At 49.2% G+C, this 25870-nt stretch overlaps 1 protein-coding gene across 2 annotated transcripts; it reads right to left on the reverse strand.

The window, feature by feature from the left end:
• Positions 1-809: 809 nt before the first annotated feature.
• On the reverse strand, positions 810-23369 carry LOC146076011 (uncharacterized). Of its 2 annotated transcripts, XM_083185773.1 has the most exons (3): positions 23269-23369; positions 17250-17390; positions 810-5442 (listed from the first exon to the last, which is right to left on the reverse strand). In XM_083185773.1, the coding sequence occupies exon 3, from the start codon at positions 5270-5272 to the stop codon at positions 4127-4129; it is 1146 nt and encodes a 381-aa protein (XP_083041899.1). In that variant the 5' UTR covers positions 5273-5442; positions 17250-17390; positions 23269-23369; the 3' UTR covers positions 810-4126. The 2 variants fall into 2 exon arrangements, with proteins under 2 accessions (XP_083041899.1, XP_083041900.1); XM_083185774.1 differs by lacking the exons at positions 17250-17390; positions 23269-23369 and adding an exon at positions 6298-6456.
• Positions 23370-25870: the final 2501 nt, after the last annotated feature.

Raw genomic sequence — 25870 nt, forward strand, 5'->3', positions numbered from 1 at the left:
AATAAATAATTCATATTTCCAGTTCTTACTTTGTGTTCTTAGGATTTACGCTGAGGGCGGGTTTTCGTTACAAGCCTTTTATATATTGTATTGTGTATCTAGGCATATGCAAGCGCTCTTTCCAAACTTGCTTTGGTGGCAGTGACCGTGTATAGAGGAACCGTGTGTCCAAACTGAACCCCGGTCACGGCTGGTGATTCTCAGACTGATGTATCTGGAACAGTGACCAGTGGGTCCGTGAAACCGATCATCTCTGAATCAGGCCCAGGGACATAAGACGGCCAAGCTGTTATGTGTCACAGCAACTGATCTAGTCTGAGAGTTCCATCTGGAGGACAGCAGACAAGAAAGGACCACAGCAAGCAGGGAATATAATGCATCTCTCCTTGTACTGAGCAATCCCCGATTGGCAGGTAGACGCTGTGGTTATGTTTCAGCACCAGTAACAAAGACATCAATAATCCATTTGCTGAAGGATCATTAGTTTATTTAGGTTGTTATTATAGGTTACCAGATGGTCATCATTACAGGACCACCTACAGATGGAGCGAATCTCTTCTTTGCAGGGGATGGCGATGGCGACGCCGGCCGCCATCCCCCTGCCACCCGCCATCTGCGAAAGGGGACGTGCAAGCACGAGATGCGCGCGCGTCCCCTTCCGACGGCTTCCCCGGGTCCCCGCCGGCTTGTCGGTGGTCACACGGGGTCCCCATCGCCTCCCCGCACCCCCCCCTAACCCTGTCCGTCTCCCTGAAGCGGAGACGGACAGGTTCCCGTCACCCCGCCGCACGGAATCTGAGACGCGTGTCTCAGTCAGATGGAGAGCCGGGCAGCTGGAGGATCACCAGCGGTGACGTTCTGGCGATTCGCCAGCAAGAGGGAGCCCGGCTCCATCTGTAAGCTCTGAAGTATTCTTGGAATAAATAATTCATATTTCCAGTTCTTACTTTGTGTTCTTAGGATTTACGCTGAGGGCGGGTTTTCGTTACAAGCCTTTTATATATTGTATTGTGTATCTGGGCATATGCAAGCGCTCTTTCCAAACTTGCTTTGGTGGCAGTGACCGTGTATAGAGGAACCGTGTGTCCAAACTGAACCCTGGTCACGGCTGGTGATTCTCAGACTGATGTATCTGGAACAGTGACCAGTGGGTCCGTGAAACCGATCATCTCTGAATCAGGCCCAGGGACATAAGACGGCCAAGCAGTTATGTGTCACAGCAACTGATCTAGTCTGAGAGTTCCATCTGGAGGACAGCAGACAAGAAAGGACCACAGCAAGCAGGGAATATAATGCATCTCTCCTTGTACTGAGCAATCCCCGATTGGCAGGTGGTCGCTGTGGTTATGTTTCAGCACCAGTAATAAAGACATCAATAATCCATTTGCTGAAGGATCATTAGTTTATTTAGGTTGTTCTTATAGGTTACCAGATGGTCATCAGTACAGGACCACCTAACTATCTGTAACATGTAGAAGAATGTACAAAGTATTATAGAGAAACAAAGTCTATAGTTATACAATCGGTAACAGAATCCCATTTATCCAGATCAGCTTTTATTCCCCTGTTCTGGGGACAGCTACTAGTAATATAAATGGCTATTACAGATATTGTTAGATCTAGGGATGTGCACCGGTCACCTTTCATGTTTCGGGTTCTGATTACTTCTGATGAAATGCTCTACCACCAGATTTATTGTGTGGGCAAAACATGGCACGTGCTGGAAATTGCCCATGTGTAATGCCCAGACAATGTTACTGGTGTTGTCTGACACCACAAATCCCCAGGAGAGTCTAAGGGGGGTAAGCCACTGGGAGATGATTTCCCTCAGTTTCTCTAAGAGGTTGTTGGCATTATGCCTCTTCCTGAAACCAGTGATACAAAGCGTAGCCTGCCTTGGAAGGAGCTGACATGCAGGAGATGTTGCTGCTGCGGAAGGCGATGCATCTACTCAGTGGGCTGTCACAGTCATATAGTCCTTAGTTTACCCTGATCCACTGGTCCACATGTCCGCAGCTAAGTGGACAGTGGGTACAGACACATTTTTCAGGGCACTGAGGACACTTTTTCTGAAGCCCCTGTACATCCCGGGTATCGCCTGCCTAGTGAAGTGGAATCTAGATGGGATTTGGTACCAGGGACACAATATCAGTGTATGTGTAAGGACTCTGATGGGATTTCAGACAATAGTTTAATGAGTAGGACAGGCCACAATCCCAACCCTAACTATGTTAATCCCTCCAGAGGTTATAGGCACCTGCAGAGCTAGGACTTCATCTATAATAGCCACGTTCGAACGGGTAAATTAGGTTCACCCCAACCCTGGTATCTCCAGGACATTGCAAGGAAACAAGGTGCCCAACACCTACAGAGTGGACAAGAGGGAAACTTACTAAAACCTGCTGAAATGGGAAACAAAGCAAAATGTGGCACGGCTGTACTCCACGGGAAGGGATCCTCCAGCAGAACTTCGTACAATTATAAGTAACCCCTACTTAAGTTAGAAGCACCAGGGAGTCCCCTACTTCAGTCAGAAACACCAGGGAGTTGAGTGGAAGAATATGAGAGCAATCCCCCACTGAACTCCCAGGAATGCAACAATGCAAGAAGATGTTAAGAAAATAAGTAATTCCTCACACCCACACTTGTAACTACAGAAACACAGCAGGATGTAAACAGAGTATGTCCTGGCTAATGGCATGAAGATGTTAATACACAATATAACCCATGTGGGACTGGATGGCGAAACCCCTTATAAAAGAGAACATATAACTGCACACAGATAAACTCTAAAAGGGATCAGCGGAAATTCTGTAGATGGAAAAACCAGCATTTAGCTTAATCTTCTGCAGAACAGAAACCACTAGGAACACCAGACCAAGGAAGTCTCAGGAGGGCTGAGGAATATGACTGATGACCAGAGAACAGATTCAGATAGACTGTACCAAGACAGGGAAACAGACTAGGAGAGGCTGCACTAGGAGAATCATCGGCCTCTGGGTGAAAGGCAGCATGGGAGATAAACGGGACACTCCCAATCAGAATACCTAAGGCTGACAAGTTCCCTTAATGAGGGGACTTACTACAGGTGAGCAGCCTGATACAAAAGGCCCAGAGCTATTGGTCTAAATATACAACAGCTGCATTTCACATTGAGGAAACAGGAGTCAGGCTGCATTTACACAGACTCACCAGAGGCAGCTCTTAACAGTACATACACAGGGAGGGAGGCAGAGCCCAGCAGTGTACATACACAGGGAGGGAGGCAGAGCCCAGCAGTGTACATAAACAGGGAGGGAGGCAGAGCCCAGCAGTGTATTTACACAGGGAGGGAGGCAGAGCCCAGCAGTGTACATACACAGGGAGGGAGGCAGAGCCCAGCAGTGTACATAAACAGGGAGAGAGGCAGAGCCCAGCAGTGTATTTACAGGGAGGGAGGCAGAGCCCAGCAGTGTACATAAACAGGGAGAGAGGCAGAGCCCAGCAGTGTATTTACAGGGAGGGAGGCAGAGCACAGCAGTGTACGTACACAGGGAGGGAAGCAGAGCCCAGCAGTGTACATACACAGGGAGGGAGGCAGAGCCCAGCAGTGTACATAAACAGGGAGAGAGGCAGAGCCCAGCAGTGTATTTACAGGGAGGGAGGCAGAGCACAGCAGTGTACGTACACAGGGAAAGAGGGAGGCAGAGCCCAGCAGTGTATATACACTGGGAAGGAGGCAGAGCCCAGCAGTGTATGTACACAGGAAGGGAGGCAGAGAACAGCAGTATGTGTACAGGGAGGGATTCCAGCCATGTCTGTATGCCCTTTCCTGGCAAGCTATTCCCCCATATGGTGATCGGTCTGTCCTCCTAGTCACCTATCCATCCGTCTACACCCCCTTATGGTATTCTATCCATACATTTGTCTGTGTATACCACCTCCAATATGCTCTATATGGAGCAGACTGTATATACCCCATATAGTGCTGTCTGTCCATCTGTTTATTAATACTGCCAACACACTCCTCTGATGTTGGACAAGATGTGACTCTTGGGTAAAACATTTGTTGCATTCAGAACATTTATATGGCTTCTCTCCTGTGTGACTCCTCTTATGTTCGACAAGATGTGACTCCTGGGAAAAATCATTCACTGCATTCAGAACATTTATATGGCCTCTCTCCTGTGTGACTCCTCTGATGTAGGCCAAGTTCTGACTTCTGGGAAAAACATTTGCTGCATTCAGAACATTTATATGGCTTCTCTCCTGTGTGACTCCTCTGATGTAAGACAAGATTTGACTTCTGAGTAAAACATTTGCTGCATTCAGAACATTTATATGGCTTCTCTCCTGTGTGACTCCTCTGATGTCGGGCAAGATCTGAATTCTGAGAAAAGCATTTGAAGCATTCAGAACATTTATATGGCTTCTCTCCTGTGTGACTCCTCTGATGTCGGGCAAGATCTGAATTCTGAGAAAAACATTTGCTGCATTCAGAACATTTATATGGCTTCTCTCCTGTGTGACTCCTCTGATGTAGGACAAGATCTGCCTTCTGAGAAAAACATTTGCTGCATTCAGAACATTTATATGGTTTCTCTCCTGTGTGACTCCTCTGATGTGTGATAAGATGTGCCTTCTGAGAAAAACATTTGCTGCATTCAGAACATTTATATGGCTTCTCTCCTGTGTGAATCCTCTGATGTACGATAAGCTTTGAGTTCCGGGAAAACCATTTGCTGCATTCAGAACATTTATATGGCTTCTCTCCTGTGTGATTCCTCTGATGTCGAAGAAGAAGTGACTTCCGGGTAAAACATTTGCTGCATTCAGAACATTTATATGGCTTCTCTCCTGTGTGACTCCTCTGATGTATAACAAGCTTTGACTTCTGGGAAAAACATTTGCTGCATTCAGAACATTTATACGGTTTCTCTCCTGTGTGACTCCTCTGATGTATGAGAAGCAGTGATTTATATGTAAAGCCTTTAAAACACTCAGAGCACACATGTGGTCCATCTCCTGTGTGACTCGTCTGATGTGTCAGAAGCTGTGATTTACATGTGAAGCCTTTGTCACACTCAGAGCACACATGTGGTCTATCTCCTGTGTGACTCCTCTGATGTATGAGAAGCTGTGATTTATATGTAAAGCCTTCATCACACTCAGAGCACACATGTGGTTTCTCTCCTGTGTGACTCCTCTGATGTATGAGAAGCTGTGATTTACATGTAAAGCCTTTGTCACACTCAGAACACACATGTGGTTTCTCTCCTGTGAGACTCATCATGTATGAGGTGAGAACAAATTAGTTTCTGAAGGTTTCTTCTATCCAGAAAATAAAATTGTGTTTGTTCCTCCTCCTGAGGTGTAAGGAGATATGATGTATTTAGTTGGCTTGATCGGAGAACAATTTCCCTTTCCACGTCGTCTTAATTTGAATCCTGCTCCTTATATGTCCTGTAAGAAAGTTAATATGTAAAAGCATAATGGTTACCAGGATAACGCTACTTTTATTGTATAAGACATATTTATACACAATAGCAAATATCACAGACACTGACCATGATGTTACATTTGTGTACAGATGTGACCACATACATCCAGCCTCCTTGTGTGTTAAACAGTCATTCTAGTTGCTCCATTCCATAGTGGGACTGTAGCACTGAGCGTCTTTTCCATTAAAATGCATCTTATTTGCAGAGTGATGTGACAAGGACGCACAAGCAGCTTCTGCTAATTAAAATATGTGGAATCCCTGCATTGCGTCTACATAAGAAATGCTACTTTAGTGTTTTCCAGTTTTTCATATGCAGATACAGCAGTGGTAACACACAGAATATAGGAATATATTTTAATAAACAGAAGCTGCTTGTGTGTCCTATTCGCATCACTTTGTGAACAATACGCATAACAAAAAAAGTCACACGAACAGACGCTTGGCGCTACAGTCATAGTGCACTCACGTGTTATGTGTAACCCAACTTGTGGTGAATGGGGGATAGATGCATGTGGACACATCTCTGTGTTCCCAAATTGCTTGGACTCTATTTGCAGTCACACGTGCAGCACAAAGACCTCTACCCTCCTACAGTATACACGGTTTATTAATGTGTCTATAATTGTTGTATAATGTTTTTCCTCTAACCTCAGATGTGCAGAACATACGCTACTGACCATACATGTGTAACACATGCTAGTGATCCTGTGATGTGTGCAGAGGAATCAGGGTTCACACATTTATATGTTACAGATCTGGGGATGTTTAGTTCTTCGGAATCAGATACAAAATAACAAAAATAGGATTTTAATTACCTAATGGTAAATCCTTTTCTCATAGTCCATATGGGATACTGGGGTCTCAATATAATGAGAATTGAGGGTTCTCTGCAGGAGACAGGCACATATAACTTTTGTCAGAATCGGTGTACTCCACATTCCCACCCTCAGAATCAGTGTACTCCACATTCCTACCACATTCCCCTCCACATTCCCACCCACAAGCCAGTTAAGGAAAACTGTGTCCAAAGGAGAATGAACGTATGTGAGAAAAGGATATGTGTATACATGATATTTGGTGAGATTTATACCAGCACACCACAAACACAATAACAGTTAACAGAACTGTTCACAACTTATTGAAACATAATAAACATAGTCACTCAAGTGACAACATACTGTAAGCAACGGGCAAGAACGTCACTACTATAGTAGTGACAACCAGATGCAGAAGAATGCCGCACTGAGGAGGACACCCAGTATCCAATATGGACTACGAGAATATATGAGAAGATATCATCCATATGGGATACTGGGGTCTTAACACGATAAGGATGTCCCAAAGTTTCCAGAACGGACAGACGGGAATATGTGGAGACTGCTGTAACATCGTCTGCCCAAACTGGGTATCCTCTCAGGCCAGAGCGTTGAACGTAAAAAAATGTGTATGGTATGTTTACTTGACCATGTAGCAGCTCTGCTGAGCTGCTGGGCTGAAACCCAATGGGCAGCCACCCAAGATGATCCCACCGCCTTTGTTGAATGAACCTTCAACAAGGTTGGTATAGGCAAATTTGGTGCCCCATAAGTCTGTTGTATAGTAAAACAAATCCAATGGGCAATCACCTGCTTTGAAGAAGGACAACCTTTCTTTTGTGCATCATATAACACAAAAAGCCATTCGGTCTTACGAAGTCGTGCAGATCATTTAACATATGCCTTAAGCATTCGAACCACATCCAAGAATTCAGGAATTCCAGGATGAGTGGAAATAGAAGGAACCACAAGGGGTTGGTTTAGATGTAATGTCAAAACCACATTATGCAGGAACTGCAGACATGTCCCAAGCTCCGCTCTATCTTCATGAAAGACAAGATACAGGCTCTTGCATGACAAGGCTCCCAATTCCAACACACGTCGAGCTGAAGCCAGTGCCAAAAGCATCACCATCTTCCATGTGACATATTTCATTTCTGATGTTTCCAAAGGCTTGAACCAGGATGACTGCAGAAACGATAACAGCACATCCAAGTTCCAAGGTGCCATAGGTGGCACAAAGGGGGGTTGGATTCGCAGAACCCCTTGGAGAAAGGTCTGAACCTCAGACAAGACCACCAACTTCTTTTGGAAGAAAATGGACAGAGCCGAGAATTGAGCCTTTAAAGATCCCAAACGAAGGCCCAATTCCAAACCTGCCTGCAGAAACCGCAAGAAGCATTCCAGTTTAAAGTCTGCCGGTGGAAAGCTCTCTTTTTCCCACGAGGCCATATATTTTCTACAAATATAATGGTAGTGGGATGCAGTTACCGGTTTCTAGCCTGGGTCATGGTAGAGATTACCGAGGCAGGAAGGCCCTTGTGGGCTAAAATCTGCTGCTTAACCTCCAGGCTGCCAAATTAAGGCGCCCTAAGTCCTGATAGAAGATTGGGCCTTGCTGGAGTAGGTCATCTTTGAAAGGTAGATGCCAAGGATCTTCTACTAACATGGCCTGAAGATCCACATACAAGGCCCTTCATGGCCAGTCTGGTGCCAGAAGTATCACCTCTAATCTTGGACTTCACACTCTCTTTAGGACCCTTGCAAGCAAGGGGATTGGAGGAAAGAGATACACTACATCGTATGACCAACTTGTCAGCGCATTGTCCACTTGCTGAGATCGCCCTCACATGATGTTCTGCCCATGAGAGAATCTTGGTGCTTCTCTCATGCATGCTATGCTCTGTGTACCTCCCTGGCAGTTGATATATGCAACCATTGTTGCATGGACTGACTGGACGTGTATTGCTTCGTCTCTCAGCAGAGAGCCAGCCTGCAGAAGAGCATAGTACACTGTTCTCAATTCCAAGTTGTTTATATCCAACTTGGATACCTGCAGAGTCTACTTGCCCTGGAAGTGTACCCCTTACATCACTGCCCCCCAACCTAGCAGACTTGTGTGCGTCTTGAGTAGAATCCAGTCCTGGAGCTTAAAATTCTGACCCACCAACAGGTTGGAAGACTGAAACCACCACTGCAGAGATAGCTTGGCTTGAGACGACAGACATATCCTCTTGTGCATGTGGAGGTGTGAGCTGGACCACTTGCTCAGCACATCCAATTGGAAAATACTGGAGAAAAATCTCCCCTATTGGATTGCCTCGAAGGATGCCACCATCTTGCCCAGTAACCTGATACACTGATGGACTGAAATGAGGTCCTGAGCAAGAGCTTCTGCTATTAGCTAGTGAAGTGCTATCACCTTGTCCCCCAGGAGGTATACCTTCTGGTCCACCAGGTCCAAGATCATCCCCAGAAATTGGATACATTGGCTCAGGACCAAGGAGGAGTTTGGTAGATTCAAGAGCCACCTGCGCATTGATAGCACCTGTATGGTATGATTGATTGCGAGAATATATTCACCCTCCGACATTGCTTTTAGCAGTAGGTCATCCAGGTAGGGACTCACATTTATCCCTTGTGACCTGAGCAGGAGCATCATTTCTGCCATCACTTCGTGAAGATGCACAGAGCTGTTGACAGTACGAAAGGTGAGACTTGGAACTGATAATCCCATAGGGCGAACCTTGTGTATGCCTGGTGTGTCGGCCAAAGTGGAATAGGAAGATCTGCATCTTTAGTGTCTAGGGAAGCAAGGAATTTTCCTTCTTCCTAACTGGCGATTACCACCTGCAATAACTCCATCCTGAGTTTGAACACCTTTAGATAGGGGTTCAAGGATTTCAGATTCAGGATTGGCCTGACCGAGCAATACGGCTTTGGTTCCACAAAGAAGTAGGAGTAATACCCCAGACCCCGTTCCTGCAATGGGACAGGTACTATGACCCAGGATTGCACCAGCTTTGTGATTGCTTGCTGCTGGATCACCTTGTCCTTCACAGCTGCTGGAAGTCCTGACCTGAAATATCTTCAGGGAGTCGATCTGTTGAACTCCAGTCTGTAGCCCTTTAAGCCAACTTTACACTTTTCACTTACTAACACTATCTCTCTCTTATTTTAATTACATTTCCTTTTTTATTTTACCTCTCTCTATATATAGCTTTGGCTTCCTATCACAAATTTTTATTAACACTATAGTATCTCACTGGCGTGCCGCACTGGGCTTTCTAGCTTATGGTAGTTTTTGGGGTGCAGCACCCTGCACCTAGATATAGCGCTAGGGACCCTCAATATACAGAAAAGCCTTGACGTGGCATGGGGGCATATCATACACCTGCTCAGGTATATGTAACCAATATCTCTGAATTCTATTATCATGTAGTGTTCAAGATTGATTACTAATACCACTCAGTGTGCTGGGGGAAAAATGTCTTGTTTTACTTAACCAGTATTAACCCCTCCCTTGCATGCACCTGAATGGTATTACTGAACTAATGGAGCGTCTACCACTATCTGTATGTATGTTGTTAGAAGCAGAGAGGAGCCTGTATTAGGAGGAGATGCAGGTCCTGATATGTCACATGGAGTAGTCTGGGGTTGCTCCAAGGTAGGTAGCTCTTAGTTTGGATATATCAAGTAAGGAGCCATTATCATGTGGCTCCTTGCTGGCTAATCGTAGACCCAATGCAGGGTAACAGTGGTGTGGGGTGCGGTGCTCCTGGACTGGATGGGCTGGGTGGCCTTAGTGCGGCATGCCCTTACATTCTATTAACACTTTCCCCTCACTAACACTATCTCTCTCATTTTAATTACATTTCATTTTTTATTTTATCTCTCTCTATATACAGCTTCGGCTTCCTATCACTAATTATTAACACTATAGTATCTCACTGGCATGCCGCACTGGGCTTCCTAGCTCATGATAGTTTTTTGGGTGCCACACCCTGCACCTAGATATAGCGCTAGGGACCCCCAATATACAGAGAAGCCCTGACACGGCTTGGGGACATGTCATACACCTGCGCAGGTATATGTAACCAATATCTCTGAATTCTATTATCATGTAGTGTTCAAGATTGGTTACTAATACTATTCAGTGAGCTGGGGGAACCAATGTCTTGTTTTACTTACACAGCGAACACAACCCAATTTGCAGGTGGTTTGAAAATTTTTTGATGGTGAGGCATTGGATTTAACAAGGATATCATTGATATTGATCCTATATCCGGATCAGATTGGACCTATGGTCAGTGTGCACTAGCAATCTGATTAACCTTAGGACTCATGAGGTTGAATGTGGACACCCAAGGGATGATTTCCACAGCATCTTGTATAACAGGTTTGGATTTTACAAGATCCGTGCGGTCTAGACACACAACCCTTTCTTTGATGGGCAATGATTCATGCACGGGGTAAACCCTCTTGTGAAAGCAGGTAATCATCTCGTCACTCTGCACTGACGCAATATCTGGGTTAGATACAATGGGCTTTACCCGGAGCATTTGGGAATAAGGGGGGTTAAACAAGATGCTGTGGTAATCATCCCCTTCGTGTCCACATTCAATCTCATGAGTCCTAAGGTTAATCAGATTGCACGTACACACTTATTATACCACAAAAAGAGATAATAATAGACCACAAAACATAGATCGCCATCGTCCACTAGTTCCTATCCTATGTTTTATCCAATAATCTCTGTGTGCGTGTCCCCCTCACTGTCCCCCCACTGTCCCCGTGTGTGTATGTGTCCCCTCACTGTCCCCGTGTGTGTGTGTGTATGTGTCCCCTCACTGTCCCCATGTGTGTGTGTGTATGTGTCCCCTCACTGTCCCCGTGTGTGTGTATGTGTCCCCTCACTGTCCCCGTGTGTGTGTGTGTATGTGTCCCCTCACTGTCCCCGTGTGTGTGTGTGTATGTGTCCCCTCACTGTCCCCGTGTGTGTGTGTGTGTATGTGTCCCCTCACTGTCCCCATGTGTGTGTCCTCTCTGTCCCCATGTGTGTGTGTGTCCTCACTGTCCCCACGTGTGTCCTCTCACTGTTCCCGTGTGTACGTTGTCCCCCCCCAGTGCCCCCGTGTGTACGTTGTCCCCCCCCAGTGCCCCCGTGTGTACGTTGTCCCCCCCCAGTGCCCCCGTGTGTACGTTGTCCCCCCCAGTGCCCCCGTGTGTACGTTGTCCCCCCCCAGTGCCCCCGTGTGTACGTTGTCCCCCCCCAGTGCCCCCGTGTGTACGTTGTCCCCCCCAGTGCCCCGTGTGTACGTTGTCCCCCCCCAGTGCCCCCGTGTGTACGTTGTCCCCTCCCCAGTGCCCCCGTGTGTACGTTGTCCCCTCCCCAGTGCCCCCGTGTGTACGTTGTCCCCTCCCCAGTGCCCCCGTGTGTACGTTGTCCCCTCCCCAGTGCCCCCGTGTGTACGTTGTCCCCTCCCCAGTGCCCCCGTGTGTACGTTGTCCCCCCCAGTGCCCCCGTGTGTACGTTGTCCCCCCCAGTGCCCCCGTGTGTAAGTTGTCCCCCCCAGTGCCCCCGTGTGTACGTTGTCCCCCCCAGTGCCCCCGTGTGTACGTTGTCCCCCCCAGTGCCCCCGTGTGTACGTTGTCCCCCCCAGTGCCCCCGTGTGTAAGATGTCCGCTCCCCCCAGTGCCCCCGTGTGTACGCTGTCCGCTCCCCCCAGTGCCCCCGTGTGTACGCTGTGCTCAGCCCCCGTGAGTACGCTGTGCTCAGCCCCCGTGAGTACGCTGTGCTCAGCCCCCGTGAGTACGCTGTGCTCAGCCCCCGTGAGTACGCTGTGCTCAGCCCCCGTGAGTACGCTGTGCTCAGCCCCCGTGAGTACGCTGTGCTCAGCCCCCGTGAGTACGCTGTGCTCAGCCCCCGTGAGTACGCTGTGCTCAGCCCCCGTGAGTACGCTGTGCTCAGCCCCCGTGAGTACGCTGTGCTCAGCCCCCGTGAGTACGCTGTGCTCAGCCCCCGTGAGTACGCTGTGCTCAGCCCCCGTGAGTACGCTGTGCTCAGCCCCCGTGAGTACGCAGTGCTCAGCCCCCGTGAGTACGCTGTGCTCAGCCCCCGTGAGTACGCTGTGCTCAGCCCCTGTGAGTACGCTGTGCTCCCCCCCATGTGGGTACGCTGTACTCCCCCCCCCGTGTGCGTACGCTGTACTCCCCCCCATGTGCGTACGCTGTGCTCCCTCCCCGTGTGCGTACGCTGTGCTCCCCCCATGTGGGTACGCTGTACTCCCCCCCGTGTGCGTACGCTGTACTCCCCCCCGTGTGCGTACGCTGTGCTCCCTCCCCTCCCATGTGTACGCTGTGCTTCCCCCCCTGTGTGTCAGGAGCCGCTCAGTGTCAACACTGACAGTACGGCTAGTTCAGAACATCGGTTTTTTGTTTTGCCAGGTCCCCCTGGACTACTGCAGGAAAGAAGAGGACCAAATCTACGCTGGATTAGAACCATGAGTATAATTTCCTTCCACAGGTCCCCTATAGATTGCTTCGGACCAGGACCGAGGGCTACCTACGGGCTCAAGATAGGTAAGTATCAGTATGTATGGGCTCCGTGTGTATTAAAGTTTTATTTTTCTTATGTGTCAGTGTGCTTTTATTTAACTATTGCTTTTGTTGTGGAACTAAGAGTCCCAGCAAACCCATTAATGGGCCGCATTCTTCGAATTGTGGTTCTCCAAGTCCCAGTATGTGTTCCAGGCTTGCTGGGACTCATAGTTCCACAGCAAAACCCAATGGTTTAATCTATTTTTTTTACACTATATCAGCCCGGTACCCACAGCCCAGGGGTAACGGGGACAGCACCAGGCTTCAGCCTGGCCATGTAAGTCCTGGAGGGGGGTACCCCTTTATTTGGGGGGGGGGTCCCCACTTCCCCAGGACCCCTGGCCAGGCTGACCGGTCAGAGGGATGAATGCTTTGGCCGGGGGGACTTGTATAAAAAGTCTCCCCCCCGGCTGTGGCATTACCCTGCTGGCTGGTTGGGCCTGGGGCTGGTTCTTAAAATACGGGGGACCCCTATTCATTTTGTCCCCCGTATTTTGGGAACCTGACCCGGCCCTAGAGCCTGGGGCTGGTTTTAAAAAATACAGCGGAGCTCTGTGCAAATTGTTCCCTGATTTTTTTAGAACCAGCCCGGCTCTTTGAGTCTGGTGCTGGTTACGGCTGTGGCCATTTTTTAAATGTATTTATTTTTTTACACACTGCAGCCTGCACGGATCTGACTGGTCCGTGCAGAGTGCCTATACGAATTTGTATTAGCTGCCGTATATACGAGCGCTAATACGAATGAATACGACTTTGGGGATTACAAAGCAGTCGTATCTGACTGCTTTGTAAATTCCCCTCAGGAATACGAAATGCATATGGCTAAAACAGGTGTATGCAGTTGTATTCATTCCTATTAAGAATACGTATACAAAAAATCGTATTCTTAGTAAATTTCCCCACAGTATGTAATGCCCTCTTCACCTATTTTCATAACTATGATTGATGTCATGTCACTGAGCTTACACAATCTGCTATCAAGTAACACAGTGGGCGTTGTAGTTTGCAAAATATACATCATACCCTAAGCGATAATAAAAACTATATCACTCACTTTGTCCCCCTCCTGCACTCCTGGCACCACCAGAGCCTGAAATTAGGTGCCGAGATTGAAAGTGACAGTGAGGAGGAGATCCTGGAATGGATCCCAGGTGGCGCAGCAGCAGGAGGGCCGTGATAAGCAGATGCAGCAGGAACTTACAAACATCAAGTCCCGTGAGATCTGATATCCTACGTTCTCCGGATAGAGACGAAGGCAGAAGAGATGCTGCACAGTAATACGCGCCCGCCCACCTGCAACCGGTCACAGAGACAGTGAGACAGAAGTCTACCCACGGCTGAAGTGACATCAGGCGCTGTGAATCGAAGTCATCACCAACAGAGGGCATCAACTTATCGGCCCTGTTACCAACAAGAAGCATCTAATCGTGAGTGCCCAAAACTTTTCAGCCAGAGTGTCTGGCGGACGCCGCCGACAACTCAGCACAGACCATCTAGGACACCTGCATACTAACACAGTAGGAGGGTACATAAGGTCATGGAGGAGTCTATGGGATTTTAGAGGGGTTCCTAGGGGTGTTGGAAAATGGGTAGACAACCATTAGTTCGACCTGCATTTAGGTTGACATGCAAGAAGGTTGACATGGGGAAGGTCGACAGTGAAATGGTCGACATAGGGTTTTTGAAAAATGTTTGTTACAAATGTCAACTCAGTCGACATGGACACTAAAAAGTAGCACAGCGGTTGTGTCACCTAATGACAGGTCTACCTAATGGTTGTCAACCTTTTTGCTACCTGCTAAAAGACCACCTGAACACCTGCGGGGAAACCCCCAAAACTCAATATCCCAGAACCCTACGCTGGTGCTAAGACCACAACAAATTTTTACAAGTTCCCAGGGCCGGAGCTAGGTTTTGCCACCAAGGCAATTATGGACATTGAGTAATATATATATATATAGCTTGTAGGGCCGGCACTCCCTTGCCAGTGGTCAGAAATTACGCCCGGTGCCCTCCTGAGATGATCCCACCATCTGGTGGGGCATACATACAGTAACCAGCATGTGGCGGCATGCGTGGACGATTTGAACAGATACTACATGGAGTGATTATCTATATTGACTCTGTGTAGGCTCTGTTCAAATCGTCCGTGAGTGCCGCCATGCTGTTTACTATGTATATGTGCCCCATGTGTATGCTGTATTTCTTCAGGGCCCCCATGTGTACGCTGTCCCCCCCCCATGTGTACGCTGACTCTTCCCCCCCCCCCTGGTACGGGCGTCATTGCCAGCAGTTTGTAATGCTTGTAGCCAGGGGCAATGCTCGTTGCCAGGGGTGTGTTATTGTTAAACATTTAAATAAATCCAATGTTTATTCTTACAGTGAAATTTTAGATTTCTGAATTAAAAAAATTAATTGAAAAAAAGCTATGAAATTCCATTGACAAAAAACCTTACGGTTTCACATGTCCCATTAAGGCTTCTTACACATGATCTGGCATTTCTGAAACCTGTTGTAACTCTTCCACTCAAACGCCAAAAAGCAATGAAATTCCGATCATTAAGGCTGACGCCTTAATGGACGTGTTCCTTGCGCAATACAGATATGGTACGCCATCACAGCCTGTGGGTAAGTGCAGATTCAGCACTCTCACAGAGTGAGATTGCTGTCACTCACACAATGGTGGAGCTGCTAATTCACAGATTTGTGTGCTCATTGGAATACACACATGCAGTCTATTCAACTGAAGGTCTGAGCAGTAAACAGAGCCAAGAGGATAGGTTAAAAGTGGTGTTGATTGGGTAGGAGGCCGTGTGGAGCGGATGGAAAGGAATAGAAATGCGTAGATGGTAGGAAGGCTAAGCAGCACTGATGGGGGACTAACGAAGCAGATGGGTGGAAAACAGTGGCACAGATTGGGGAAGGTAAGACAGAGTGATGCGATTGGGTGGGAAACAGAGGAGCAGTTGGAGGAAAGACAGCACTGATGGGGTAGGGGGTTCGGAGCAATGGGGATAAAGGGAAAACAGAGCAGTACAGATGGAGAGGGGAGACAGCAGTACAGATGGAAGGAAACTGTGTCATGGATGAGGCGGGCAGAGCAGCATGGATGGAGTGGGAGACAGAGTATCACTAATAGAGTGAAAGCCAGTGGCACAGATAGAAGGAAACATCTGTGTGGAAAGACAGGGAAGGGCAGATGGGGAAAGACACATTGGTGCAGATGAGGGAATACACACAGCAGTAGGTATCGGGGAAGACAGAGCAGCCTGAAGGCGTATAAGAGAAGAAAGTGTAGATGCATAGTAGTTGGAAGTATTCTAGTTTTTGCAATTATGAAAGATGTTTCTGGTAACTGCATGTGAATACTAAATTAAATGGATATATGTAGTGAGTGTGAAAGATGTTGGACCCTCAGTAGGATAGTTCTAGTAATAGTGTTTATTCTAGCACCCGCCATCTTTGAAAACCCATGCAGTTCCTCTACCCTGTCTGGGGTGTTGCTGTCTGCTGTAGTGTTTCTAGCACATGTCTGGTTTGCAGTGCTGATATACAGATCACACTGTGCTAAAGCACTACAGCAGACAGATACACCCCAGGCAGGGAAGCGGAACTGCATGGGTTTTCAAAGATGGCGGGTGCTAGAATGAACACTATAGTAACTCAGAGGTATAGACAGTTTTAGTTGATTGCAGGAACTTATTAGGATGAGTGCGACACATAACAGCTCAGACCTTCAGTTGCATAGACTGCATGTGTGTATTCCAATGAGCACACAAATCTGTGAATTAGCAGCTCCACCATTGTGTGAGTGACAGCAATCTCACTCTGTGAGAGTGCTGAATCTGCACTTACCCACAGGCTGTGATGGCGTACCATAACTGTATTGCGCAAGGAACACGTCCATTAAGGCGCCAGCCTTAATGATCGGAATTTCATTGCTTTTGGCGTTTGAGTGGAAGAGTTACAACAGGTTTCAGAATTGCCAGATCATGTGTAAGAAGCCTTAATGGGACATGTGAAACCATAAGGTTTTTTGTCAATGGATATATATATATAGATATATATATATATATATATATATATACACACACACACACACACTGCTATATATACATATATACTGGTTCCTTATAGAGGGCAGTCAGTGTGGTTAGTGCAATGCTATATATATATACTGGTTCCCCTATAGAGGGCAGTCAGTGTGGTTAGTGCAATGCTATATATATATATACTGGTTCCCCTATAGAGAGCAGTCAGTGTGGTCAGTGCTGTTATCCCCAGCACTGCCCGGTGTTAGTAGAACAGACATATATAACACAATACTCGGCATGGTCAGACTGATCACATACCTTGCAGGGTATTACAGACCCCTCAGGACCACAGTAATCCGGGTCTCCCAGCAGCAGGTACCAGTGTGTAAGTACAGGAGGAGTCAGTGCTGCTTCTGTCTCCGATTTACATCCCCTACTTCCGGGTCAGTGTTGCCAACTCTTAAATGATAAAAAAGCAAACGCCTAAGTGAAAAACAAGCCCAAACCAATCCTAAAAAGCCCCCCAAAAAGCTACTGCCAAGATGGAGCCAAGTTTCCCTGGTGGGGAGGGGCAAGGACAAGGGGCTATGTATTATAATTCATTTTACTAAAATATGCCTGCTGAAACTCTGATAAGCCGGAGTAGAGGGTGAGATTAGTGCAGCAGTCCCCGTCCTCCTCCTCCCTGCTGCTGCCGCACCTCTGATAAGTCTGTGTTCTCAGCCCGAGTACAGGGTGAGATTAGTGCAGCAGTCCCCCGTCCTCCCTCCCTGCTGCACCTCTGATAAGTCTGTGTTCTCAGCCTGAGTGCAGGGTGAGATTAGTGCAGCAGTCCCCGTCCTCCCCCTCCCTGCTGCTGCACCTCTGATAAGTCTGTGTTCTCAGCCCGAGTACAGGGTGAGATTAGTGCAGCAGTCCCCCGTCCTCCCACCTCCCTGCTGCACCTCTGATAAGTCTGTGTTCTCAGCCCGAGTACAGGGTGAGATTAGTGCAGCAGTCCCCCGTCCTCCCTCTCCCTGCTGCACCTCTGATAAATCTGTTTTCTCAGCCCGAGTACAGGGTGAGATTAGTGCAGCAGTCCCTGTCCTCCCCCTCCCCGCTGCTGCTGCACCTATGATAAGTCTGTGTTCTCAGCCCGAGTACAGGGTGAGATTAGTGCAGCAGTCCCCGTCCTCCTCCTCCCTCCCTGCTGCACCTCTGATAAGTCTGTGTTCTCAGCCCGAGTATAGGGTGAGATTAGTGCAGCAGTCCCCGTCCTCCCCCTCCCTGCTGCTGCTGCACCTCTGATAAGTCTGTGTTCTCAGCCCGAGTACAGGGTGAGATTAGTGCAGCAGTCCCCGTCCTCCCCCTCCCTGCTGCTGCTGCACCTCTGATAAGTCTGTGTTCTCAGCCAGAGTACAGGGTGAGATTAGTGCAGCAGTCCCCCGTCCTCCCCCTCCCTGCTGCACCTCTGATAAGTCTGTGTTCTCAGCCCGAGTACAGGGTGAGATTAGTGCAGCAGTCCCCCTTCCTCCCCCTCCCTGCTGCTGCTGCACCTCTGACAAGTCTGTGTTCTCAGCCCGAGTACAGGGTAAGATTAGTGCAGCAGTCCCCCGTCCTCCCCCTCCCTGCTGCTGCACCTCTGATAAATCTGTGTTCTCAGCCCGAGTACAGGGTGAGATTAGTGCATCAGTCCCCCGTCCTCCCCCTCCCTGCTGCTGCTGTACCTCTGATAAATCTGTGTTCTCAGCCCGAGTACAGGGTGAGATTAGTGCAGCAGTCCCCTGTCCTCCCCCTCTCTGCTGCTGCTGCACCTCTGATAAATCTGTGTTCTCAGCCCGAGTACAGGGTGAGATTAGTGCAGCAGTCCCCTGTCCTCCCCCTCTCTGCTGCTGCTGCACCTCTGATAAGTCTGTGTTCTCAGCCCGAGTACAGGGTGAGATTAGTGCAGTAGTCCCCCGTCCTCCCCCTCCCTGCTGCTGCTGCACCTCTGATAAGTCTGTGTTCTCAGCACGAGTACAGGGTGAGATTAGTGCAGCAGTCCCCCGTCCTCCCCCTCCCTGCTGCTGCACCTCTGATAAGTCTGTATTCTCAGCCCGAGTATAGGGTGAGATTAGTGCAGCAGTCCCCGTCCTCCCCCTCCCTGCTGCTGCTGCACCTCTGATAAGTCTGTGTTCTCAGCCCGAGTACAGGGTGAGATTAGTGCAGCAGTCCCCGTCCTCCCCCTCCCTGCTGCTGCTTCTGCTGCACCTCTGATAAGTCTGTGTTCTCAGCCCGAGTACAGGGTGAGAGTAGTGCAGCAGTCCCCGTCCTCCTCCTCCCTGCTGCTGCTTCTGCTGCACCTCTGATAAGTCTGTGCTCTCAGCCCGAGTACAGGGTGAGATTAGTGCAGCAGTCCCCGTCCTCCCCCTCCCTGCTGCACCTCTGATAAGTGTGTTCTCAGCCCGAGTACAGGGAGAGAGTAGTGCAGCAGTCCCCGTCCTCCTCCTCCCTGCTGCTGCTTCTGCTGCACCTCTGATAAGTCTGTGTTCTCAGCCCAAGTACAGGGTGAGAGTAGTGCAGCAGTCCCCGTCCTCCTCCTCCCTGCTGCTGCTTCTGCTGCACCTCTGATAAGTCTGTTTTCTCAGCCCGAGTACAGGGTGAGATTAGTGCAGCAGTCCCCGTCCTCCCCCTCCCTGCTGCTGCTTCTGCTGCACCTCTGATAAGTCTGTGTTCTCAGCCCGAGTACAGGGTGAGAGTAGTGCAGCAGTCCCCGTCCTCCTCCTCCCTGCTGCTGCTTCTGCTGCACCTCTGATAAGTCTGTGCTCTCAGCCCGAGTACAGGGTGAGATTAGTGCAGCAGTCCCCGTCCTCCCCCTCCCTGCTGCACCTCTGATAAGTCTGTGTTCTCAGCCCGAGTACAGGGTGAGAGTAGTGCAGCAGTCCCCGTCCTCCTCCTCCCTGCTGCTGCTTCTGCTGCACCTCTGATAAGTCTGTGTTCTCAGCCCAAGTACAGGGTGAGATTAGTGCAGCAGTCCCCCGTCCTCCCCCTCCCTGCTGCTGCACCTCTGATAAGTCTGTGCTCTCAGCCCAAGTACAGGGTGAGATTAGTGCAGCATTCCCCCTTCCTCCCTCCCTGCTGCACCTCTGATAAGTCTGTGTTCTCAGCCCGAGTACAGGGTGAGATTAGTGCAGCAGTCCCCGTCCTCCCCTTTCTGCTGCTGCTTCTGCTGCACCTCTGATATGTCTGTGTTCTCAGCCCGAGTACAGGGTGAGATTAGTGCCCCAGTCCCCGTCCTCCCCTCCCTGCTGCTGCTGCACCTCTGATAAGTCTGTGTTCTCAGCACGAGTACAGGGTGAGATTAGTGCAGCAGTCCCCGTCCTCCCCCTCCCTGCTGCTGCTGCACCTCTGATAAGTCTGTGTTCTCAGCCCGAGTACAGGGTGAGATTAGTGCAGCAGTCCCCCGTCCTCCCCCTCCCTGCTGCTGCTGCAGCACCTCTGATAAGTCTGTGTTCTCAGCCCGAGTAGAGGGTGAGATTAGTGCAGCAGTCCCCCGTCCTCCCCCTCCATGCTGCTGCTGCACCTCTGATAAGTCTGTGTTCTCAGCCCGAGTACAGGGTGAGATTAGTGCAGCAGTCCCCGTCCTCCCCTCCCTGCTGCTGCTGCACCTCTGATAAGTCTGTGTTCTCAGCCCGAGTACAGGGTGAGATTAGTGCAGCAGTCCCCGTTCTCCCCCTCCCTGCTGCTGCTGCACCTCTGATAAGTGTGTGTTCTCAGCCCGAGTACAGGGTGAGATTAGTGCAGCAGTCCCCTGTCCTCCCCCTCCCTGCTGCTGCTGCACCTCTGATAAGTCTGTGTTCTCAGCCCAGTACAGGGTGAGATTAGTGCAGCAGTTCCCGTCCTCCCCCTCCCTGCTGCTGCTGCACCTCTGATAAGTCTGTGTTCTCAGCCCGAGTACAGGGTGAGATTAGTGCAGCAGTCCCCCCGTCCTCCCCCTCCCTGCTGCTGCTGCACCTCTGATAAGTCTGTGTTCTCAGCCCGAGTACAGGGTGAGATTAGTGCAGCAGTCCCCCGTCCTCCCCCTCCCTGCTGCTGCTGCACCTCTGATAAGTCTGTGTTCTCAGCCCGAGTACAGGGTGAGATTAGTGCAGCAGTCCCCGTCCTCCCCCTCCCTGCTGCTGCTGCTGCACCTCTGATAAGTCTGTGTTCTCAGCCCGAGTACAGGGTGAGATTAGGGCAGCAGTCCCCGTCCTCCCCTCCCTGCTGCTGCTGCACCTCTGATAAGTCTGTGTTCTCAGCCCGAGTACAGGGTGAGATTAGTGCAGCAGTCCCCCGTCCTCCCCCTCCCTGCTGCTGCTGCAGCACCTCTGATAAGTCTGTGTTCTCAGCCCGAGTAGAGGGTGAGATTAGTGCAGCAGTCCCCCGTCCTCCCCCTCCATGCTGCTGCTGCACCTCTGATAAGTCTGTGTTCTCAGCCCGAGTACAGGGTGAGATTAGTGCAGCAGTCCCCGTCCTCCCCTCCCTGCTGCTGCTGCACCTCTGATAAGTCTGTGTTCTCAGCCCGAGTACAGGGTGAGATTAGTGCAGCAGTCCCCGTTCTCCCCCTCCCTGCTGCTGCTGCACCTCTGATAAGTCTGTGTTCTCAGCCCGAGTACAGGGTGAGATTAGGGCAGCAGTCCCCTGTCCTCCCCCTCCCTGCTGCTGCTGCTCTGATAAGTCTGTGTTCTCAGCCTGAGTACAGGGTGAGATTAGTGCAGCAGTCCCCCGTCCTCCCCCTCCCTGCTGCTGCTGCACCTCTGATAAGTCTGTGTTCTCAGCCAGAGTACAGGGTGAGATTAGTGCAGCAGTCCCCCGTCCTCCCCCTCCCTGCTGCTGCTGCACCTCTGATAACTCTGTGTTCTCAGCCCGAGTACAGGGTGAGATTAGTGCAGCAGTCTCCGTCCTCCCCCTCCCTGCTGCACCTCTGATAAGTCTGTGTTCTCAGCCCGAGTACAGGGTGAGATTAGTGCCGCAGTCCCCCGTCCTCCCCCTCCCTGCTGCTGCTGCACCTCTGATAAGTCTGTGTTCTCAGCCCGAGTACAGGGTGAGATTAGTGCAGCAGTCCCCCGTCCTCCCCTCCCTGCTGCTGCTGCACCTCTGATAAGTCTGTGTTCTCAGCCCGAGTACAGGGTGAGATTAGTGCCGCAGTCCCCCGTCCTCCCCCTCCCTGCTGCTGCTGCACCTCTGATAAGTCTGTGTTCTCAGCCCGAGTACAGGCTGAGATTAGTGCAGCAGTCCCCGTCCTCCCCCTCCCTGCTGCTGCTGCACCTCTGATAAGTCTGTGTTCTCAGCCCGAGTACAGGGTGAGATTAGTGCAGCAGTCCCCATCCTCCCCCTCCCTGCTGCTGCTGCACCTCTGATAAGTCTGTGTTCTCAGCCCGAGTACAGGGTGAGATTAGTGCAGCAGTCCCCCGTCCTCCCCTCCCTGCTGCTGCTGCACCTCTGATAAGTCTGTGTTCTCAGCCCGAGTACAGGGTGAGATTAGTGCCGCAGTCCCCCGTCCTCCCCCTCCCTGCTGCTGCTGCACCTCTGATAAGTCTGTGTTCTCAGCCCGAGTACAGGCTGAGATTAGTGCAGCAGTCCCCGTCCTCCCCCTCCCTGCTGCTGCTGCACCTCTGATAAGTCTGTGTTCTCAGCCCGAGTACAGGGTGAGATTAGTGCAGCAGTCCCCATCCTCCCCCTCCCTGCTGCTGCTGCACCTCTGATAAGTCTGTGTTCTCAGCCCGAGTACAGGGTGTGATTAGTGCAGCAGTCCCCGTCCTCCCCTCCCTGCTGCTGCTGCACCTCTGATAAGTCTGTGTTCTCAGCCTGAGTACAGGGTGAGATTAGTGCAGCAGTCCCTGTCCTCCCCCTCCCTGCTGCTGCTGCACCTCTGATAAGTCTGTGTTCTCAGCCCGAGTACAGGGTGAGATTAGTGCAGCAGTCCCCCGTCCTCCCCCTCCCTGCTGCTGCACCTCTGATAAGTCTGTGTTCTCAGCCCGAGTACAGGGTGAGATTAGTGCAGCAGTCCCCGTCCTCCCCTCCCTGCTGCTGCTGCACCTCTGATAAGTCTGTGTTCTCAGCCTGAGTACAGGGTGAGATTAGTGCAGCAGTCCCCGTCCTCCCCCTCCCTGCTGTACCTCTGATAAGTCTGTGTTCTCAGCCTGAGTACAGGGTGAGATTAGTGCAGCAGTCCCCCGTCCTCCCCCTCCCTGCTGCTGAGGAATGTACAGCAGCACACAGAGCACGGCCAGAGCAGTCCCGGCTTCCGTGTGAGCTAAGTAACTATAAGGAAGCCCAGGGAATGTGGAGGGCTGAGTGGCTGCTGATGTACAGGCTGCTGCAGCACACATACACATACCTGCTTCTATCCGTCACCCGGAACTCTGCAGATAACAGGCAACACACCATACAGCAGCTACAGGAAGCAGTAAGCACTACCCTGCTGCTTGCAGACCCACCCACCTGATCCCTGCACAGCAAATCACGAGCCAGCTTTTTTCTGCAGTGTCCAATCCGTGGCTGGCCCTGAGAACAAGGCAACAAGCTTAAAAACAAGCTACCCACAACTACGGTAGCAGAAAAACAAGCTCATTGGGGGAAAATGAAGCAGAATATTAAGAACAATTGGCAAACCTGGTGCACTTTTTCCTGCTATCATTGCTATCTGGTTGTGTCAGTGCCTACCCCCTTTCTATTCCTAGAAAGGTGTATATATGGCGATGCTCTGGTGGCCATTTTAACTAAGGGCAAATCCAAGATGACTATATACTTTTTGCCCACAGTTATCTTTGATACTACGGCAGGTAAAGACAGTTTTCAGCTTAATATTCAACTCATTATGTACTACAAATAAACTTTAAGAAACGCACATTACATAATATATTGCTAAGTCTTTTAGTTATATGCATTTATTACATTCATTTTACAGATTAATAAACTGTCCCCAATTTAATATTTTTATTTTCTCCCACTATATCCTTAATATTAAAGGAATACATGTGTATATAGTTTTAGTTTTCATTTTGAGATACATGGGCTTAGATCTTATAAAAATATAGATGAGAGAGAGAGAGAGAGACTTCAAATCTCTAGTACACCAGCAGCAGGCTGATCGGTACTGCTTTCCTAGCACGGCGCCCACGATCTAGATTGTATGTGTGGGGCTGATATCTCAAGCATCTCATGCATCTTATGTGATTGTGCGGCATAAGATGATGCAATCGACGAGATTTTTACATTGGAATCAATGCAAAAAGCCCCCAAAACCCCAATTTTAATTGCTAACCCCCCCTCATGGGTGAAATGGCCCCCCATTGTTAACGTCACCCCACTATTGATGCCAACCCGAAGCATGGTGAGCGCAGCGAGCCCGCGAGGGGCGGCGGTACGCGTCCTCCGACCTTTTCATACCCCCACTATCCACGTCGGCGTGGAGTTGATTTTATATAGTGTGGCGAGCGCAGCGAGCCACCGAGCCCGAAGCGTGGCGAGCGCACGCGGAATACATGTAAAGTAGTCCGCGTGCGCTCGCCACGCTTCGGGCTCGGTGGCTCACAGAGCTCGTCACACTATATAAAATCAACTCCACGCTGACGTGGATAGTGGGGGGTTTGAAAAGGTCGCAGGACGCAAAAGGCTGCGCTCGCCACGCTTCGGGTTGCCGTTGATAGTGCTGGTGGCATTAACAATGGTTATTGGGGGCTCACGATTTTTAATCTCATGGATCTCATGCATCTTATGGATGCATAAAAATCGGGTCCATCGCGTTGATTGTATGCCTTAAGTACCTTAAACTTAAGGCATACAATCAATGAGACGGGCGCCGTGCTAGGAAAGCAGTACCGGCTGATCTCATCTAGATAGGGTTACTGTGATACCCTGAAATGTATAGCATGACCTTCTTGTATCTTAGTTGAATATATTGCTGTATATTGATTGCATTGTTATGAAAATATCAGATATCTGTATATAAAGTTATGGTGAATTTGTTTACAGTGGTGAATAATTCCCAGCAGCCTCGGAAGCTGCAGAGAAAGTCTGTAGCATGTCACATGACCTGGGTCAGAAGGAGGGTGAGCAGAAAAGGTGCTGCAGACACAGGGAACATGGAGGATGCTTATACTTACTGGGGCTATTCAGAAATGGCTCATCAGTTGCTGGGATTCCCTCTCAAGTTATTGCTGTCTCCTGTCAGACTGTAAATGATAAAAGGAGAGTCCAGCCCCAAAATACATACATACCTGTACCAGCCCAGGACAGAGGTGTTCTTATAATTACCTAAACAGCTGTATACAGTTTAACCCCTTCCTGACAGAGCCAGTTTTTGCGTTCCTGACAGAGCCCTTTTTTTCAAATCTGACATGTCTCACTTAAGTGGGGATAACTTTTTTTTGCTTTTACTTATCCCAGTGATTTTGAGACTGTTTTTTCGTGACACATTGTACTTCAAATTAGTGGTAAATTTGGGTCAATACAGTCTGTGTTTTTTTGTGAAAAATACCAAAATGTCGTAAAAAAATGGAAAATTTAGCAATTTGCAAAATGTTAAATTTTCTGCTTGTGAGACAAATAATCATACCACTCAAAATAGTTAATAACTAACATAGACCATATGTCTACTTTATGTTGACATCATTATTTCAACTTCCTTTTAATTTTTTTGGACACTAGGAGGCTTACAATATGAATAGCAAATTCTCAAATTTTCAAGAAAATTTCAAACACTGATTTTTTTAGGGACCAGTTCAGTTCTGATGTGACTTTGAGGGACTTGTATGTGAGACACCCCCATAAATGATACCATTTCAAAAACTGCACCCCTCACAGTATTCAAAACAGCATTTTGGAAGTTTGTTAACCCTTTAGGTGTTTCACAGGAATTAAAACAAAGTGTAGGTGAAATTTCAAAATTTCATTTTTTTTGCAGATTTGCAATTTGAATACATTTTTCTAAGGAACAC

The sequence above is a fragment of the Crinia signifera genome, chromosome 4, assembly GCF_055691185.1.
Source record: "Crinia signifera chromosome 4, ASM5569118v1, whole genome shotgun sequence".
NCBI lineage: Eukaryota > Metazoa > Chordata > Amphibia > Anura > Myobatrachidae > Crinia > Crinia signifera.